At 43.8% G+C, this 21,575-nt stretch overlaps 1 protein-coding gene across 1 annotated transcript; it reads right to left on the bottom strand.

Annotated features, from left to right (window-relative positions):
• Nucleotides 1-6,348: 6,348 nt before the first annotated feature.
• vstm2b (V-set and transmembrane domain containing 2B) lies at nt 6,349-20,415 on the bottom strand. The gene is made up of 5 exons (XM_028955671.1): nt 19,698-20,415; nt 18,932-19,119; nt 18,657-18,686; nt 17,763-18,165; nt 6,349-7,342 (listed from the first exon to the last, which is right to left on the bottom strand). Exons 1-5 carry the CDS (start codon nt 19,768-19,770, stop codon nt 7,254-7,256), a joined length of 783 nt encoding a protein of 260 aa, XP_028811504.1. The 5' UTR covers nt 19,771-20,415; the 3' UTR covers nt 6,349-7,253.
• Between the last annotated feature and the right edge of the window lie 1,160 nt (nt 20,416-21,575).

The raw sequence follows: 21,575 nt of genomic DNA, 5'->3' as shown, positions 1-21,575 counted from the left end.
GCATAAAAGCAAACATGTAGCCTCCAGTTGAGATGAAAGTTATGTTATTAGGAAGGCATGTACCCTACAGCTTCATTAAACCTCTCATGGTCTTGCTTATGCAATCTGAAGCACACATCAGTGCACACTGATTCACAGCATGTATGCAGTACATCATGAAGCAAATATTGTGTCAGGCCAGATCTGGTTTCTGAGTCATGTCTGCAACTTACCAGAATTATTTTTCCCAGTAAAAGCACCAGAAAGGTTGATTATATTGCATCATATATATGAACTTTAGAGCTATGGTGACAGGAGCATATAGAATGGAATGGAATTAAACTTAGCTGTGCGGCAAATTAGTCTCCTAAGACTTGCTATTCAAGATCCAGCACAGACCAGACTGTCTGGCTATAATTGTGCCACTCTTTTTCATCTCACAATACACTCTCTATGGAGATGAAAATACTGAATGGCAGATAGGCTAGTCTTTTGCATGTAAACCAGTCTTCTGTGCGAAAGTAAGTGCGAAAATTTTAATGAATCAAATGCCTGCTGCCATTATTTGCATTGCAAATGCAAGTGCAAAAGCAGTAACCGAACCTCACATCCTAATGAGCTGTAGTTTAAATAGAAAATCTGTGTAATTTCACATGTAAATACATGACTTCCCCTCATTTAGAGATTTGCAGGGGCACCAGGAGAGGGCACCAGGGTTACAGTTTGGCAAACACGTTTGGTTCGACCAACTGTATTCCATGCCCACCTTTGAATAATCATGGTGATGCATTACCAACTTGTCTCATGTATGTTCCGATCTGTCAAAATGTTAAATCCTGGATAAAATAATTTTACCAGTTCTAACTAGGCGCCTGTCCCTATGATTGCCTACCCATGAATGGTTAGTAGGGTCCCATCGAGCACAAACAAAATATGATGACCTTGCTGGTGGATCTGATCGCTTTTGCCATTCAGTTGAAACCTCAGAATCCCAGACCGCCTAACTGGATTGGATGCTTTGGCCAAAACTCCAACACTTTGGCTGTCAATTCTTAGCATAAATCTTCCTATCAAATAACACCTGGGGATTACCAACATTTCTGCTTGGAGATCACAGCAATGGTCTTGTCAGTGCTAATAGAAGTCCATCTATACAGTTGCATGTACCTGCAGTTCCTGTCAAGGGGCTGGTCAAAAGTGATAAAAATTGTTACGTCTAAAAAGAAGCTGTCAGGCTAAGCTAAATCTGAAGTGCACCATGTCACAAGAAATCCACCCCAACTTTGTGGTTTATTCATGATTGTTTTCCATACTATATTTTAGAGAAAAATAATGTGCTGTCACCAGGATAACCGGTCAGCCAGACGACCAGCAGCCTCTCAGAAATTCTCTTTCAAAGTAGTTGCTGAAGGACAGTATGTGGTAAAGCCGGGGTGGAGGCCTGCTTCTTCAAACCTTGCGTCTGTGCTTTTAAAATTCTAAGTACATAGCAAGAGGCACTCAGTGAGGAAATGCTTTGAAAAAGATCAATGTGCTTGTTAAGTGTCGGAGCATAAATAAGACCATAGGTCTGTTGTGCATTCTAATGGAAATGGAAATAGAAAATGGGTTCGCTGAGAACACATGCATTCTTTAGTTTGAAGGAGACACAAACTTATTTATTAGTTGTAATGAATTTAAGCAAATAAGCAACCAGAACTTTTCTAGCACTAAGAAATGCTTTGTGCAAGTTTATGGACCATAAGGTTAATGCACATGGCTGCCCGTAAAGAAAAAACTCTGTGATGGTTGAAAAAAAGAGCCCTTAGTTGCACATGAACATAGTGTAAGGGAAGAAATTGTAATTGTAAAACACAGCACAGCACTCGGTGACACAACAAAAGGTGTCCTCTGCATTTAACCATCACCCTTGGTGAGCAGTGGGCAGCAATGACAGTCGCCCGGGGAGCAGTGTGTGGGGACGGTGCTAAGGTTCGTGATTCGAACGGGCAACCTTCTGATTATGGGTCCGTTTCCTTAACCGCTGGGCCATCCAATGCTTCGTTAGTCTCTACAGACAAAATGTATTATCATGCATGGATATTTAGCAAATTCATGTATAATAATACATAACATAATACACATCTTACCTGAAAATGAATCAGCCTACCATGCTAATATCCTGCGCTATATAGAATGTATGGTAAATCACCAAGATAGAAGGGACTTTATTTATAGCAAAAGACTGGTAACAGTATAGCATTAATGGACATGTTATTGGTGAATTTGTTAAATAGACATGTATTATAATAATTCACTTATTTTATAAAGTGATAAAGTGAAGTGATTGTCACATGTGATACACAGCAGCACAGCACACGGTGCACACAGTGAAATTTGTCCTCTGCATTTATCCCATCACCCTGAGTGAGCAGTGGGCAGCCATGACCGGCGCCCGGGGAGCAGTGTGTGGGGATGGTGCTTTGCTCAGTGGCACCTCAGTGGTACCTTGGCGGGTCGGGATTTGAACCGGCAACCTTCTGATTACGGGGCCGCTTCCTTAACCGCTAGGCCACCACTGCCCCTCTTTTGGCTTAATTTGTGTGGCAAGTGCATCAGTATTGTTGTATTTTTGTCTCCAGAGACTTCATCAGTTCAGGAAATAGTGAACAAATGCTACATAAATGGTCTTAGTATTTGGCACATTTTGAAAACCAAAAAATTGTAGTTGTAGCACAGGAAGAGAGGGAAAAATGTAACAATGATTATAATTTCCTGTGAGAAAAATCCTCACAGTGTCTCAGACTTTTTGTATGGAGGGTGCATGTAATCTACACTTGTAACGTGCCGGGTGTGCAAAACAATAACAGGAGAAAATGGCTCTCTTTTTCTTCTTGCATGCACAGACTGGGCAATTTTCTATCTGTATGACATATACATCCATTGACAACTTTAGGGCTCTGTGGGGTGGAAGATACCCATTTAAATGTCACTATATATTCATGAACAGTTTTTTTTTTTTTTTTTTTACAAAAATCTTTACAAAAGAAAATGTGAGAGGCATTGCCTTTGAAAAACAATATTTTTACTTGTATTATTTTTACACAACATGCCTTTCTTGTGCAGTAATGGCACCATTTGCAATGTTCTGAATATAGCATTAGGGCATAAAGTTATTAGGGCAGATCATAATCCTCTTCCTTTTTTTATTTTTTATTTAGATCTTATTAGATTTTAAGCCTGTCTCAGCCCATCTAAACTGAACCAAAATTTGTGCAGGCACACTGATGGGCTAGACAATTTAACAAAGTACCCCGCAGGGGCTACGCGATTCCCCCTCTGTGTGCTTTTTCCAATCAGCCTGACGGCCAGCAGTCACGGATATTTCATTTCAGTGGCCTACCATGCCGGAATGCTCCTTATATCAGTCTCCAAGCATGTCTTCGTCTTCTGGACACCCATCTCAGTTCTCAGCACCCTCTCGTTCCTGTGATGCTGCTGGTCCTCCCTCCCTCAGCTTGTCTGGCATCCAGGTCCCTTGAGATGTTTGCAGAGGTGAGGGAGACTGCCCAGTGTTACTTTCCTCCACTGTGGTTCTTCCACCTGCATTTCCCAGGTTGTCATAAGATGTTATGACACAGATTGTGGAGAAGAGCTGTAAGTAAATATAGTTGTTGGCAGATCAGCTTAACCTCCATTAAAAACTATATTATATTATACTTTTGTTATAAAAACTATATTTTATTATATTTACCACCAGTCAAGTTAGACATAAAGTAAAAAAAATAACAGTTCTGATAGTCACTAATATTTGTTTGCATGCAATGGCACATCTAACTAATAAAAAGATAAATGTAATATCTATTTCTATGCATGTGAATGTTAAAATAAATAAATAAACAAATAATCACTGCAAAAAAAAAATGTTTCTTGCATTGGATTCTGCAAAATGTCTTAGTCTCCATAACCACCACAGAGCAAATGTGTCCCAACTTTTGGCTGGTAGTGTATATTTTGCCAATTTACTTTTTGAAGTCCCTCTTGCACAATTCTGTTGCAGGATTAAAAGCCCGAATGGATAAACCCTCTCTGAACTCTCGTAGGTCATGGCCCGGTTTGAGCCATGTCCAAATGTTAACCCCTGTTTATCACAGACCGCAGCCGGAATTTATCATCTGTGCACATGGGGAGGTCAGGCTTCCCACATGCACACGGACTCTTGCCGAGAAGGGGTGGATGGAGAAAGGCAGGATGACAATCCAGTAGAAAGGTTTTGAATTTTGTATCTAAAACTAACCAATTCCTTGGTCCTTTCGTAATGCTGTGGCACTTCATGAGCATCCTGTCTTAATCACACCCAGCTCTTTATATCAGGTCATGAGAGAAGTAACTGTTTCTAGTTTAAAGTGATTCTTCATCAAACTGTCTCTTAGAGCAGAAAGACCATTTTAGAATATATATGTGGGTGCAGATTATCCTCTCTTCGCCATATTAAGGCACACATGAAACTGTGTCATGTTTTGAGCATGTGTCAATATGTCTAAAGTACTGATCAAAAGAAGTACAATAATTTTTTGATAGAGAACAATAGTTTTTTGATTAAAATAAAACAAAATTGATATTTAAATGGTTGCTGGAAATGGCTGTTAATGAATGGAATAACTGCCTAATTATAGATATGCCAATAATCAGCCACAATTAGTATTTAAAGCTATGTTCGCTATAAGGTATATTGATTGATTATTAGAAAACCCTTTAGTTGCACTGAAAGCAATAAAACTGACCATCTTCACTTCAGTTATAAATCTGGTGCAATTAATGTATTTTTTTTATTCTAAATTACTCTGAATGGTAGTGTATGCTTTCAATAAAATCTCAATATTTTCCCTGAGGTCACAAAGGAAGTACCGTGAGAGATTCTGCTGCTTAAGTATTTTAACAAAAAGAAATTGGTGAAGTGGTACAATCTTGAAATTACATTTATCAAAGACAGTCTTTGACTTTAGATGTTTCAGAGTAAACCAACGGTCGGAATGATCCCTGACAGGGGGGGTAAACCTTCCCCATTATCTAAAATGGGAGCTGTGGAGCATTAATGCAGTGAGCTTTAATCAGCACAAACTCATTAGGGTTAGGCTTTCCATTAATACGGAATTCACTTTCAGTAAATTACATCTTTAACTTAAACGTGCCATTGCATCGCAATGTTCTGCGAGTGTCAGTCATACCCGACTGAGTAGAAGACAACATCCTGGTTTGTATTTGATGTTATTTAAGCATCTTTGTCACACACCAATTTGATTGGGAGTTGGATATATTCATTTACATTTATCAGACACCCTCATACAGGGCGACTTACAATTGGATTAGACGTCTTGCTCCGGGACACAGTGGGGTTTGAACCTGTGACTTCCTGGCCTTCTGGCCACTACCACACAGATCAGTTTATTCGGGTGGTAGTAGCCTGGTGGGTAAGATACTCGCAGAAGACCCAGGTTCAAACCCCACTCACTACCATTGTGCCTCCAGGGGGACAGTCCCTGTTACTACTGATGTAAGTCACTCTGGACAAGGGCGTCTGATAAATGTTGTAAATGTAAATGTCCATGCTTTATATCGACTTCATTGCGTATTATTAATTTACACTCGGACAATAAATACATGCTATCAGAAGTGGTAAGTTTTATTTATAAAGATGTGAGAAGACTGTGCCGTGTGAGCATCGGCTCAGGAAATTGTGACATTCCACTCACTGTAAAGCTTATTAGGGCAGAACAGAATGGGATCAGTGCTTATTTGTTTTATTGTTATTTTCCTGTGTGTGAAAGGGGGTGAGGGGTAATGAGATAATAAAGAGCCGTGTGTAACATGCGCCTCCACACTCTCACCACTTGGTTATTAGATGATCTGCAACGAGGGACTTCTCTTCCACCGCATGTGGGCCTGTCCGGCTGGAAGAAATCCTCCGAGCCCGCGTCACTCTGGAGGTGCTGTGGTGCCGTCTGCTCTGTGCAGTAGAGCCATTTACCTTCAGAACACGCGTCAGGCACACTGTGAACACTGCAAGCGTCCTTGGTCCGAGTGAAAGACTACAATCTCTATAGATTTTTTTTGTATTCTAGGTGCTCATTTTCATTATGAAATAATTCATTTTAAAAACTAGATATTGCACTAATATGTTTCTCAACTTGCTTTTCTCTCTTATAACCAAAAAAAAGTTTGATTTCATTTTGATATTCATACCTTACATTTAGAAGCTCAATTGGACTACTCACATAAACTTGATATGTTAATGATCTGTTGACATAGCATTTAGATGACATTATGAATAGTACTCATATTGAATTCAAGTAATCATACAAAATTGTAAGTAATCATTAAAAAAACAAGTAATCATTAAAAAAACAACCTTTATTTCAACTGGTGTTGGCAACATACCAAGATTTTTTTCATATCTTTTTTATAAATGAATGTCATACCTTGATCACCATATTTGTAATAAAAATAAACATTATTGAAGGTGACTAACAACAACTATGGAAACGTGTGCCTTGTTTAATGAAAATATATAATGTCGTCTTTTTGTACATCATGGAAAGAAAAAAAGATGTTTCGAAAGAAACCGGATGGCAGGGCCACAGTGGGTAGAGCTGACACTGACAAACTCGTCTGTGATTCCTCAGAACTGAAACTGATCAACAGTTCATGCAAAAAAAAAAGAAAAAAAAGGAAAGATAATAATATGGAATCTTAAAACCAGAAATCAATATGCCAGGGAGAACATTAGATACAATCAAATAAATAAAAATGAAAAAATTGTGATATGAATAGCAGTAGTATGGGAAAGTTAAAAAAAATAAAAAAAACAACCCTCACCCAAAAAAAAAAAAAAAAAATGGAATTCCACGGAAAGATAAATTAAGAGCCATGCATTCTGCAGGGCAAACACTAGTATTTGGAAACTGGATTCAGCGTTTGGTGGATGTCGGTAATGTGTATGACACAAGTGTGAAGCTCTTATTCACAAATACTCCCCTGTATTACATCATGCTTTACACGCAGCCCCTTCTAGCCTCTGTTTGCATGGCATGTCCCCCATGAGTCCAGAAAAGAAGACCGCCATCCATCTCACTCCGTCATATATCCCCCAAAGTCTTTCTCCTTCCCCAGCTGTCGCTTCTTCCTCAGTGATGTGCCATAACGGTATATATTTATATATATTTATATATATATTTCCCTTTGTTGTTTGGTACATAAAGTGAGAACGCTGTGGGTCATTGTTTGGTTGAAGTCTCTTAGTGGCCTAACAGGAAGGGGAGGAGCTTATGCAGGAACAGCAGGGTGATATACAGGAGTGGCTCAGTTGTGGTCATGGCTCCAGAACCTGGTCCAACAAAAGAAGACACCAGAAATCAGAGAGAATCGGGCACACTGCATACTTTTCCTGGCAAACACACACTTTGCTGTAATCAATATGCATCCGTCTGAAAGCTGAAATTCAACTGCATCGATTTTGAAATGTTGCAAAATCAATAATTGACAATTTCAATTAAGGGAGTGACCATCTGATGCGCGATTGCATTTCGCAGCTCTCCTTTAAAACACATGCGACTGTTTTATATTATATTATAAAACACTGAGCAAAGCACCGTCCCCACACACTGCTCCCCGGGCACCTGTCATGGCTGCCCACTGCTCACTCAGGGCGATGGGTTAAATGCAAATGACAAATTTCACTGTGTGCACCGTGTGCTGTGCTGCTGTGTATCACATGTGACAATCACTTCACTTTACTTACTTTTTTTATTATTATTAGCTGCATTCACGTATGCACATCTAATTAATAAATCTTCGATTATTAAATAGCTCCTCGGCCGCTGGTATTTTAAAGAGAAGGTGAAATATGAGATCCAGAGCTCAAAAACTTTGTTGAATGAGTGAAATGCTCAGCGCTTCACGCCGCAGAGGCTTTCCGAATGGCAGCTTTAAAAGAGTGAAAAGGCTCAGCGCCTCAGCATTCTTCAATCCCCGCCTTCTGCTGCCAGGTCAGAAATGCAAATTGCGGCTCCGAGGTGAGCCCCGGTTCCACGCAGCGATCCGGCCGCGCGGCCTTAAACAGGATATGAAGCCCATCGCTATTCTCCGGCTCGGAATGGAGCGGCCATTGTGTGCGGCTTCTCATTTCCTCTCCAGCGGGACGATCAACGGACGCTGCCCCGCCCGGGCGTTTTTTACCAACCTGGGAGTCGGAGAAGCACGCCGCGACACGACCTTTCTCGCTCCTTTACAATCAGACAAAAGGGGAATCCAGATGGATGCTTTGTAAATGTGCACACGCAAACTCAAGACACACATATACACACACAATTTGTTACTTAACAGCGAGCGAGTGACTGGCATTCAGAGTGTGAAATGCCCGTCTGTTTACCGTAGCTGCTATTTTCCCTTTGGCCCATCGCTCAGAGCTCCAGCCCGTCCCTCGTCCCCAAACAGATGAAGAGGCTACGCAAGGCTGGCCCTTCACACGTACACCGCTAAAAAGCGTGCTTTACACGAGCGCTCTGGAGGGCAGCCAGCTGTCTTCATTATAGAACAGAACCAGACACACAGAGAATTCTCAAAAACGCGCAGAATTCCGTATACTTGTTCAAAAGAAGCAGAAAAAAAGCCATTGTGCACACTGTTCGGTGTTTGGTCCAGAATGTATTCATTGTCTTATTATGTAAGACCTAGTTTTACAATAGTTGACTTATTCTCTGCCTTCACATTACAATAAATACATTACGTACATTTGCTTAGTTTTTATCAAGGGGATAAACTGAGATCAATATCAATTGATCAATATCAATGAAAGGTCTGGAAAAGTTTCCTACGTCTTACAATGTGGCAGAACTCTCCCTTAATGAGTAGCATATGTGGGATTGTTCCTGAAGTGGAATGCAAAAGAAATCAATCAATTAAATGAAATACCAACAGCCCCAGCCATGGCATTTCCCCCTCGCGGTGCAGCTCCGCGACGAACGCCGGTTTTGTGTCTAATTAAAGTCGATGTTCTGTAACACAGGCCGGTGAACTGAGCGGCGCTGTAGGCCACACACTGCATAACAAACATCTCATTTCTCCCCCGTCTATCTCAAGCCACCAGCGCGTTTAAAGCAGGACCAGAGTTTAAGCCCCTGGACAGCCCCAGATGTAACTAATATAAAGGGAAGTACACGCATCGGGGGGACGACGACCCTGTATTGGACCCTGATTTTTATACCCTTGTATTTAATGTCATTGTTGTATTTAAATGTTACTGTTTGTATTTTAATGTTACTTGTAACGCAATTTCAATTCTCTGTATGTCCTGTACATGTGGCAATGACAATAAAGCTGACTTTGACTTGACTTTGACTGAAATGTCTTGTAAACATAAGTTTCAAGACATTTCTTTTTAAATTACATTACACCAAAGGGTGCTTTTCAAATTGTATTAATTTGTCTGCATATTCCATAGTAGTCCTCACATTAACATAAAAAAAGACAATAAAACAGCAAAAAGTCACCAAACACATGGCAACACATGCCTATTAATGTTGCTTGTACTGATGCATGCATTTACAGGGCCTTAATCATGGCCTACCTGCATACATGGACTGCAGGGCAAGTCTCCTCGTCACCTCAACCCAGCTGACCTCTGCACGGCTCGGGTCACTTCTCACACAATTAAAATCTCTTGGTTCAGTGAGATAGAGGAGATTTAACTAAGCTCAGCTGATTGAATCAACGAACAAAACCACAAATCGGCTAAAGTCTCCCAGTGTGACCCAGGCCATTGTTGACATTATAGCTATAATAATAATAATAATGGGCAAAAAGTTATTTGGCACTTGTCACACATTACCGCCAAATATTTAATTTTAATGTCAGTTCTTCTCAAGGTTAATTTCATAAAAACGTGACCCCCCCCAAAAAAAGACCACTGGTAGTTTTCATTGGTCCTGTGTTTACTGTCTTTTGAATGACCAAATGTCTTTTCTAGCTGTTTATGCTGGTTAACCAGCATGGACGTGCTGCTGAGATCATGCTTTACTAGTTTCTCAATTATTTTGTTGTCATAATGGTTCCTATTTTTTACATTTGTAATGTAAATTTTAATTTTCCTAGAACAGATACGGCTCTACTTATGTGAAAAAAACTCTCCCTTTTCACATGACTTTAAACCAATGAAAAACTGGCAAATGGCACAATGGAAACAATGCAGACCTCTATCTTATATCTCGAACTCCCTGTTTGCGTTCTAATTAAAGTGCATTTAATGAAGTCTGCAGCCGTGAAGCACGTCCCCTCACACAAGATTCAATCTCCATTAAGGGACGTTGCAGCCAGAGAATAACTCCACTATCCTCCAATTTATCTAGTGTCAACATAAAACATGTTGCTTGGGAGATTTTACAATTCAACCATCATCTCTCTCTCTCTCGCTTTATCACACAGAAACACACATACTGAAGTTTACACAAGATAGAATTTATCCTTATCGTGCCCAAAGAAGGCATAAAAACAAAGCAGATGGGGAAGCATTTTGTAAATCCTAAAAGAAATGAGGACGCTGGAGAGAAAGAGATGCCTGTGAAGATTTCCAGTCCACTCTGCCTGAGCCCAGTGGCACATGGTAAGGAAGATATGGCAGCGGCCTGAGATGTCACTGGCAGAATGTCTTCATAAGAGACATTCATTTGAGGTGACACGCATAAGGTCTTTCTGGTCCCTTTAGGAGGAACATGTGTCCCACTGACTTCTGGGTGAATGTCTCACATTATAAATTTGAGAGGTTTCAAGTCAGCACTGTGATGGTGACCTCAGGCAGGTCTCCTGGGACGCTGGGAGTTTGGCCTGAAGATGGGGAAGACCATGTGCAATGACTGCTTGAGAACAGAAGAATTTTAAACGTTGTAGGGGTGGTAGTAGCCTAGTGGGTAACACACTCGCCTATGAACCAGCAGACCCGGGTTCGAATCCCACTTACTACCATTGTGTCCCTGAGCAAGACACTTAACCCTAAATTGCTCCAGGGAGACTGTCCCTGTAACTACTGATTGTAAGTCGCTCTGGATAAGGGCGTCTGATAAAATGCTGTAAATGTAAATGTAGTTGCAAATCAAGAAAGACATTTTTCGTACTGTGCAATACATTCATGTGTCAAATTCCATGACTTTTCAAGGTTTTTAATGACCGTAGGAACCCTGTAAAGAGCAAAAAAGGAAAAAAAAACATTACATGTAATTAAACCAACCAGCCCGGAACACCACAAGATCGAAAAAAATAATCCACTGTTATAGCCAATGCCAACAGTGGCCAGTGTACAGTGATATAAACCAGCCAACAACCGATATTTATGCCATTTCTTAAATATTGTTTAAAAATGCAACACACCGACACCACCCTGACCAGGTAGAGACACATGCAAAAACAGATTTTGCTTTGAGGATGTGGAACACGGTGATAAAATGAGCAACGTGCCACCGACCTTTGAAGCGCACAGAATCTGGGATCATGCGGTGTAAATGTGTAAATGGCCGGATGAAACGGCGGATGGAGGTGGGTGAAGGTGACCAGAGAAAATGGCGAAAAATGAAATGCAAGGAGACAAGGGACCGATACACAGGAGCAAAGTCGCAAGGAGAGCCGCAGAACAAAAGATGAGCGTTCGCATTCGGAAAAGGGGATTATTGACCGCGCTCAGCTAACAAAGGAGCAACGTCCATATTGACGGTTGGCTTTGTTCTGCCGGTTAAAATGGGGACAAACAGACCTTTCTTTTGCATCTAAAACTGCAGACTTTCTTTCAGCCTCCCTGGGCAATAGAGCTGACCGCATCAGAGCATCTTGAACGAACAGAAGAACCGTCTTCATGGCACGCCGAAGAGAAAGAACAGATACGTGAACCGCAATGAGCCGCACAGGCCCGGAGCGGAGGCCGGAAATGCGGAGAGTGCGCGGCGGTAGGACCGGTTCGTTCCGCCAAACATCTGTTGTCTTCACCTCTCTGTGCTTCTCCTCCCACTGAAAGCGAGTCGCACACCAATGCTGTTAAGAGCAAACGGCTCAACCGAGGAAAAAGAGAGGAGGAGAGAAGAGCAGCCTGGTGGATATGCGTAATTTCCCCGGTGCGGGACCGGCGCTCGTAGGGCAGACGAGAGAAACAATTAACACCTGCTTCCCACGCGGTCGAGCTGCGCAAACACTCCATCTTACCCGGCGCCTCGTCACCCGTTTTTCTCTACCGCATTAGCAGAGAAATGATGACTAACGCGTCTGCGAGGGCCGCGCCGGCCCGGCTCGGGCGATGGAGCGTCGGCGACCCCGCGATGTTAGGTAGACGACAAACGCGTTCGCGCTGATCGAGAAAATAAAGCAGGATGAGGTTGGCGGGCCGCCTACCGAGCGACTGAGACAGCTGTTCGTCTGCAGACACACGCACTTGCCACGAGATGCCAAGGTCACCTGAGGTGGCGGGCAGTGCGGTGCATTGTGGGTAAGCGCATTAGAGACTGAGCTGTTGTGTGCTGTGGCCCATGCCAGGTTGTCCTCCCAGTCCCTTCATATCCTCATCCCATCCTTCTTTCCCTCTCCCCTTCTGTCAGCCCATCGGCCAGCCCAGCATCGCCTCACCTGCCAAACACTACAGTGATACACACACACACACACACACACACACACACACACACACACACTCACAGTGATACACCAACTCCCCTTCTCACAGTCACAGAAAATCTTTTCAACTGTTGATTTAAATGATGCCATCTGCACTGAGCATTACAACGTATTAGTTTAGCATCCCGCTATATTCCACTTTATATTAAAGATGCTTTGCAGGAATCAGCATTGCTTAACGCGCCGCACAGTCCCCCTCCACGAAGTGCCACGTTGCAGTTAGCCGCCACATTCAGGACGGTCCGGGGTGACACGTGCTCCATCTGTCTTCTGTCTGGCATTGTGCAGAGGGCCTGCACACAAGCTGGCAGCCAATAAATCACAATACAGATGGCATGTGTCAAGCGGGGGGATTCAGAAAGACCAAATAGTAAACCGCAGCCTTAACATTATGACCACTCGCCTAATATTGACCGAGTGCCAAAACAGTCATGTCCCAGCTATAGTTGCCGCTGGACCTCTGTCGTATGCTGCGGTATCTGGCACCAAGCTGTCAGCAGCAGATCCTTTAAGTCCTGTAAGTAGGGAGGTGGCACCTCCATGGAACGGTCTTGTCGTTCCAGCGCATCCTGCTGATTCTTGGTTGGATTGCGAACCGTATCGTCAAAACCGTTGTGCTGCTAAAACTGCACGTCTTCCAAGAAGGTGATACTTGGTCAGCAACATTACATAGGTAGGTGGTGGGTGTCTAAGAAAACCATTTCCCACAAAGCATCAAGCCTCTGCTGGCTTGCCTTCTCCCCATAGCGCATCCTGGTGCCACGTGTTTCATCCATACGATGTAAAAGAAAAGGTGAAGAAGGCCCTTCTCAAATCCCAATGCTTGTTCATCCCAGGTATAACTCACCCACTGTCAGGTGCCACTCTAACAAGATGAACATGATATTCAACATGGTACTTGTAAAGTTATGGCTGATCTATGTATAGTTTAATTTCTACAAATAAAAAAAGAAAGAAAAAACGATGGCTGCGGTGCAGCCGGCTGACCATGGCATTTCAGACATAGCTGCAACATGATGACCTTTTCAATATCAGAACAATTCCATAAATAACAGGCTCAGACAAGGCTGAGCCCAGGTAAAAGATGATGCTGGATCATTTCATTCAGATATATCTATTATACTAGCGGTAGAAATATCAACATGGCGATATGTATTCTTCTGTATAATTTAAAACCCTCAGTGCTGAGTAGCCTGGTCTTGACTCTGATGATCCATACAAAAACCACAAGAGAATTATAGACAATTTATAGAGTGCGGTTTAAGCATGTGTAATCTTGTCCTGCCAAACAGGACTTTGGACAATGTTCCATTGAGGAACCTCAAGGAGCTACAGGTTGGTCCACAAAGCAAAACATGTTGACAGGTACGACAATCAGCAACTGCTTGTTCACCATGCTTGCTCATGACTTATGTTCTTAATGCTGAATTATCTATCTATCTATCTATCTATCTATCTATCTATCTATCTATCTATCTATCTATCTATCTATCTATCTATCTATCTATCTATCTATCTATCTATCTATCTATCTATCTATCTATCCACTCTCAATTGATTTGCACATGTATGATTGAAGACCTTAAATTTCAAGTAGTTTTTTTAGGCAGTGGGAAACTACCAAAAGCACACACAAAAAAAAAAAAATCAAAATCAAAATGTACAATCAAAAACAGTACAAGAATTATGAAGCAGCTTTTAAAAATTGACAGTTTCAAAGCCAAATGCCCTACATGCTCCAGAGATCACCACTATAGATCCACAATGTTACTCAGTGAAACTACATTAATCGATGTACAGAACCAAAGGTTTTAAATAAAAACATAACTGGACATTTCTTTTTTTTTGAGGTTCTTTAGGAGAAGAATAATGAGGAATGTATGAATAAAGCATAACACAAATGTAAAGACGTCCAAACCTTTATGTTAAGGTTATGGAAGCGGCCCCGTAATAAGAAGGTTGTCGGTTTGAATCCCGGCTCCACCAAGGTGCCACTGAGGTGCCACTGCGCAAATCAGCGTCCCCACACACTGCTCCCCGGGTACCTGTCATGGCTGCCCACTGCTCACCAAGGGTGATGGTTAAACAATTATATATGATAAATATGATAAAACAATTATTCTTTGATTTTATGAAGGGAAAATCATATCTAAATTCCATACAGTGTACCCGCTCAGAAGCATTTTTTTCCTTCAGCGATTCTCATTTATCAGGAATTCCTGTCTCCCTCTCTCACTTTCACTCCCCCTAACTGAGGTACACCAAGGTCGCTCCACCTTTACAGTATATATTTAAATAACGTGGCTCCCATTAATAATGATCTGGCCCACATCTGGCAACGGCAGCTGACGGACGGCCCAAATAGAGCAGACAAGTGTTGGACGCTCGGCTTCAGCAGCGAAAACATTTCTGGGCCCAGTAACAATCCCTTAACCTTAACTGCTCGTATGTGGCCTGGTTATGGACCGCATTGGCCCAGATAACCAGGCCTGGCTCAGCCAAGGGCATTCTGTGTTAGTGTGTGTGTGTGTGTGTGTGTTTTGGGGGGCTCTGAGAAGCTCTGTGAGCAGGGTGGTAAATGCTATTTTTAATACACTGTATTTGTCACTCTGTGGTACAATGAGGCTCCAGGTAGCCGAATCCCTGTGAAAAGTCGAAAGCATTTATCACGCGCCGCTCTTCAATAAATAAATAATAATAAAAAATAAAACCAAGAGAAAGTGAGAGGCAATTTGATGCCGTGACAGTGTGCAGAGGGCCCGGCTTATCAGCAGGCAGCCTGTGGCATTTCCCCTTTATTATTAATTGTTTCTGCCACTCACTGAGATGACATTGTGGAAAAGTGACAGATGTGCGTGCACACACACACACACACACACACACACACACACACACACACACACACAGTGTATATATATATTTGGTATGTGATGGGGGATAGTGGGAGAGTCATTCCTCCATTACACACACACACACACACACACACACACACACACAGTTACTGTGGGCAGAATTGATAGGGGCAATTTTTCAAATGTGCCATGGTGCTCTTTCACCTTCATGATCTGATGACAAATACTTTGAACGACTTGCTTGGGAGAGTGTGAAAAAAAAAATTAAAGCAAAGGCCAAGACAAATTCCAGATCTTGTGCATGCGAGGCACTTACTGTATTTGACTTGTGAAAGACACACACAGATATAAATAAATATGTATTCATAGAAGACACACAGTAGCCTATATGGCAGGGTGAACGTCTGCATAGGGATACGCTTGACCCTGAGCAATCAGTCTGATTTGAAACCATCCCACTTCACAATCAACCTCAAAGGGCTGAAAAGAAATGCAGACATGGGCAAAAAAAAAAAAAAAGGCTCTTTTACTCAAACATTGAAAAGATCGCTGCCATAGCCGTACAACTGCATACGGTTCATCATCTCCTACGATCCGCAGCAATAGATCACGAACCATGAAAGTAAGGCTATGATGTGTGGTACCTCACGGAAGAAATGACAAAAACAAGTTGGGATCGTGACAAAGAGGGATGCCTTGTAATGTCCGGCCAGCTCACCAAATGGCTGCCGTGCGGTCTTGCTTCATGGACGACTAGCCTGGCCGCACGCGATGCCAGGCTCCACAAGTGGCCATTTAACCTGCTCCAGCCAACTCTCATGCACATCGGAGGATCAAGATGGCAGCCTTGGCATCAGCAGCGGCTCAACACAGAGCGGCGCATCATATTGTGCCTGCGCCACCAGTTGCCTGGCATCATTTCCAAGCCCAGACAATATGGCTGCCTCTCGAGAAAGGGGCCCAGCGATGTTTGTGAGGCTTACTTGGGGGGAAAAAAAAAAATCGATGATCTCAAAAAATGTCTACCTTTCAGACATCATTATTTGAGTATTCATTGAGTATTCATTCTATATTAATCAAACACCGATTTTAAGTTATTGGGAAATATTTATTTTCTAGTTTATTCATTCCATGTAACTGAAAAGAACCAGGTTTTCATTACAATGTGTCATTATTCAAGGTGTAGCAGTCCTTTGGACAGTGATCTGTGCTACTTGTATTACAGAAAGCTCTAATGTCAGGGGGGTATGACCATTTAAAATATGGCTGACCCCTGACTCATTTGGGGGTTTCTATATGCCAACAGGTATTTGTGCACTTATTCTAAGGTCTCACGTGATGAGAGAAGGTGAAAATATGAAAATATGATGTCTACATAGCAAACAGTGTTAGGGGGAGGACCAAGCAACAGGCATCTCAGCTCAGCATTAACGTATGCTGATTGAGAAACGCTACTTGCAGTTCTTGACGCGGCAATGATTTCAACACCACAATCCTATAGAGGAGAATCCATGACTAGGTACAAAGCTAAGACCAAGTCACAACCACATAGTTACGGAATGCTGCTTTGTACAAAGCATCCATCAGAAATAATGCCACTCTTAGTCTTCATCTTCAGCTTTCAGACAGCTTTCAACATTCTCCCCATTTGTCTATTTCTTACAAACTAAAGCAACACAAGCAACACACACAGAGCCACACACCTGCACACACGAGATTCGGGCCTCCCACTGCATCAGCAGACATGCGAATGATATGGCACAACGGCAAATTAAACCTTCCTGGGCATCTGCGAAATGTGATTATTCAGGAAGGTGCTTCATCGATCGGCAGAGGTGCACACAGTGTGTGAGATCAGCTCAAGGCTATTACTCCCGTGCATCGCCGTGGCGAGCAGACCTGTCTGCGTCAGCGCGGTAGATTTCACGCAATCTTAATCCCCTTTAAAGCCCCACATGCAGAATTTAATAAAGACACCAATGCACATGAATCATTAGCAAAGAATTTGCAGCTTGGCCACCATTGCTATTGCTATAATATCTAATGGTATCAATGGCATAATATAAGTATCAAGTTTAATTACCATGAGTTTAATTACATAATATATTGATATGAAAGGAACGTTGTGTTGAGAAGACTACAGTACTACACTGTGTACGAGTTCTTCTACTTCTGGTCTGTAAGTTGCGGGACTCCGTGGCGGCACCGTGCAGCACGACCACTAGGGGGCACTGTTGCATTTCCACTCACCGGCTCCATGCTGCTGTCGGAGGATGGCCGCTTTGCCGGGCCGGGGAGAGGCTGAGGACTTCACTGCGGAGGCTGTCGTCGCTACGGAGGCGGGAGCGGGGCCACTGTCGGCGGGGGGAGGCGCCCGAGGCTTTCCCCGACCCGGTCCCGGCTCCGAGGTGGACCGTCCCCCGGCCGCGCTGTTGCTGTTGCGCAGCGGCCAGCGGTTCTGGATGTGCGACACCGCCTCCTCGGCCACCATGCCGTCGCGTGGGATGACCCGCAGGGTGGCCTGGACCTTGTATTCCTGAGTCTCTTCGGAGTACAAGTCCGAAACGCGGCACTCGTACACGCCTTCGTCCTCTTTGCGGACCTTGGAGAGGCTGAGCTTGTGGGAAATGGCGCTGCCTTGTACCCGCACCGTCTAGAAACAGACAAAAAAAAAAAAACACCTATAAAGTCACTTCACGGAGCACACAGCCACAAAACCGTAGCTACGGCTTCAGTTGACATTTACAGAAGCTGAACATGGCCTGCAGGTAAAACACGACGAGGGGCGGGACCTATACAAGCACAGCGCACTGCATGCCGGGAGTTTCCCGTTTTAATTGATCCTCGTAAGGATAAAAACACAACTTCATGCAATTAAAACTTGCAGTGCAGTGCGAACCGGTTTAATTCCATGAAAGCTAATTATGCAATCCTGACATAAATAATACAGGTATTTTTAGAGCGATTTTAGTCGCGTGTGACTGCGGAGAAATGAAAGCGATCGAGATTAAATGCTTGTTCCCTGAATCAACATGACAAATTACCGTAATGAAGTTTATCCTCATCCCGACCAAATCCACGTCGTAATTACCGGCAGCAAGTGAATATGATCTAATCAGGGATTACACGCGTGTTAATACTTACACTTATTTTTGTGGCATCTCGGGGTGCAGCCTGGGTAAAAAGAAGAAGAAGAAAAAAGCAGAAAAACTTGTTAGAAATGAGACGAAGTGATTTCTGTTGGTAGCGTTTCTCCAAAAGCCGCGATTCGGATTCAGCACCACGGACAGCGACGTGGCAGAGACCGGGTTCCCAGATCTCACGTCTTCTGGGGCTTCGGTGTGTGAGATGCCCAACAAGTGGTCTGAAATGTCGGAATACGAGAAGAAGAAGAAAATGAGGGGGGTGTCCGGGGTTACCTTGGCCCTGCTGGCCGGGGCGCTGATCTGCAGCTCGTGTGCCAGTTCTTTAGGCGCGGCCTCCTTCAGGTACCACCACTGGATCTCCAGGGAGAACGGCGACGACCCGACCGCCCGGAAGGCGCAGGGCATCTCGATGTCCTCCCCCTCGCCCACACTCACATCCTTGGGCACTTCAGTGAAGGTGGCTGGTGCGGAGAGAACAGCGGGGTTACTGGTTAGCGGGTGCGGTTCATTCTGGAATAGGGCGCCCGGTGCGTTTTATTCCGGGGTGGAGAAGCAGCGCCGGGATCGGGATGTCTGGTCGTGCAAAGTTGGATTAAAAACGCAGACCGATCAAAAAAAATGAACCAGTTACATTCGTCCTGAGTTCATTCTGTCTGATCTAATCAGCATCTATCAACCGACGTTGGAGACCAAAGTGTTTGGTCGGGGTTAAAGATATTCTCTCTCTCTCTCCATCGTCGTGCACATGTGTACAGCACTGCTCTTGGTGGAATTCCACATGCGTCCTGTTGCACTTTTTACACCGCTATCACCAAAAAACCCTGGGGCGCAAGCAGCGCACAGTGGACAGACAGCAGTGCGTAATGTGCCGTCAGCCAAACACACACACACACAAACACACACACACACACACAGAAACTCGTCGATCAGCCTCAACTCATTAAAAAAAGAATCGCAAACTGGGCTTCGAATAAATAAAAAAAAAAAAGTAAAATGCGCAACACGCGAACGACAGAAAGCATCCGTCAAGTTTACTCACCGTTTACCCAGAGCAGCAGGGGTGCGTGGAGAAGTAAGCAGTAAAGGACGCCGTGGACTCCCCGCTTTTCCATCGCATCAACGCTGAGCCTGCTCACAACCTATGAACAAATGGTGAACGCGGCCATCTGACCAAAAAAAGAGGAGAAGATGTTATACCGAATTCTCCATAGTCAGGACGAATCGGGAATGTGTCCGGTCTCCTGTGCTGGTCAGGTGTGTGTGTGAATTTATTTATTTTTTTTCTTCCAAAGGGTCGGTTCTGGTTTTCAAAATCCGAATAGGTGCGTAACTCCAAAACGACGTACGATCCCAAAAGACGTGGCGCGCAACGCCAGTTTGCGCCTGTTGTCTCGTGTTTTAAAATCCCTTCAGAAGTGCGAATCCTTCCTTTCCCGACGTGCAACTTCTCTGCTCGGTCTGCTTTCCACAAACGGGGGAATCTGTCTCGGACTCGTTTCCACCACCCATCACAAAACCATCCTTGTGTCCGCTTTCTCCCCCCCTTTCCAAAAAAAAAAAAAAAAGAAAGAAAGAAGAAGAAGCAGATCTGGTCGGTGAAAAACGGACCGCAGCCTCAGTCGATAGTTCCCACTGTCGTGCCCAGATCCCTCTGTTCTGGCCGAGAGCGCATGGCAGCGAGAAGGCGCGCTGGTATCTCCAAACCCACGGAGAGGAAGGGGAGGAAGAGAGAAAGAAAGGCAGTCCGCACCGGCGACTGACAGCCAGCCAGACGCGCGGAGGAACCTGACCAGCCTCCCACCCTCCCCGCAGCCCCACGTCCCCGTCCCTCAAATCAGCATACGGCTCAGCCTATGAGGGTTCGTGGCGCAAACTGACGTCCAGATGATTCACGCTGCTCGGCCAGCGGCAGCAGTCGAGTTTCATTTCCACGCGAAACCTTAATCTCCTTCCTCTCCTTTTTTTTTATTTGAATAATCTGCTTTACGCAAAGCAACCTGTATTAAAAGCACTAGGGGCAATCAGATAATGCTTTATTTTTCAGATTTAAATCTAGGGGACTGGACATTACTTCGACCTTCCCTAAACGTGGATAATTTAAGGGCCACCAATTGTTTCGACTGTGTTTCCGCAGGAAAAGCTGCTGTGTGAGGAATCCACACGTCTGTCTGGTGGATCTGCTGCAAGGAATCCAGTGGGAGGCTGTCTACAGAGTCCTGAGACGCAGACGTGATATAATATGAAAGCAGGTTGCGCAGGTAGCCCAGCCCGTGATGTAAGCGCGTTCTCGCCCGCTCCGCCCGGCCCTGCATGCTTGCGGCGGATGTGTCGGCGGATCATTACTCTAATCCTGCGCTCGGCCCCAGAGGCCTTGGCTGGTGCAGCAGACCGCTCCTCTGGCTGAATCCTAAAACAGGCCTCCCAGCTGGCTGCCAATAATACACTGGTTGTTCACCGAAGCCCTCCCATTAGCACCTCACCCACACCAAGCGTAAGGGTGCTAGAGGGAAGCTGAGGGAGAAATCGGGGAGCAGGGGTGTTTTAATTTTTTTGTTTTATTCAGATTTTTCATGCATTTTGGATTCTATGAACCATTGTGTACTATTTACCTTCTCCACTTTCCCAATCTCTTCTTTTTTTTATATTCCTGTCCTCACTCCCATTGACAGCATGGCTCAATTCCTGCACATCATCTTCACATGTAGCTATGAAGTTTACTGACTACCTATATAGCATGATAATAAAATATTAAAACGTTTTGACTTTGATATGTGGTTCTGTAGAGGAAGTCATTCTCTCACACATACACAGCAAAGTGTCTGTGCAGCATCTTATTGTTATTTCTGTTGTTCTGCTGGTTGTTATGAGCATGTGGCAGAAATATCACACTCAAGCAAGGGTTGACATTGTAAACCAA

Source organism: Denticeps clupeoides, chromosome 16, assembly GCF_900700375.1.
Source record: "Denticeps clupeoides chromosome 16, fDenClu1.1, whole genome shotgun sequence".
NCBI classification, from domain to species: domain Eukaryota; kingdom Metazoa; phylum Chordata; class Actinopteri; order Clupeiformes; family Denticipitidae; genus Denticeps; species Denticeps clupeoides.
Note: the sequence above shows the minus strand (reverse complement) of the source record. Positions and strands in the feature narration are given on the sequence as shown.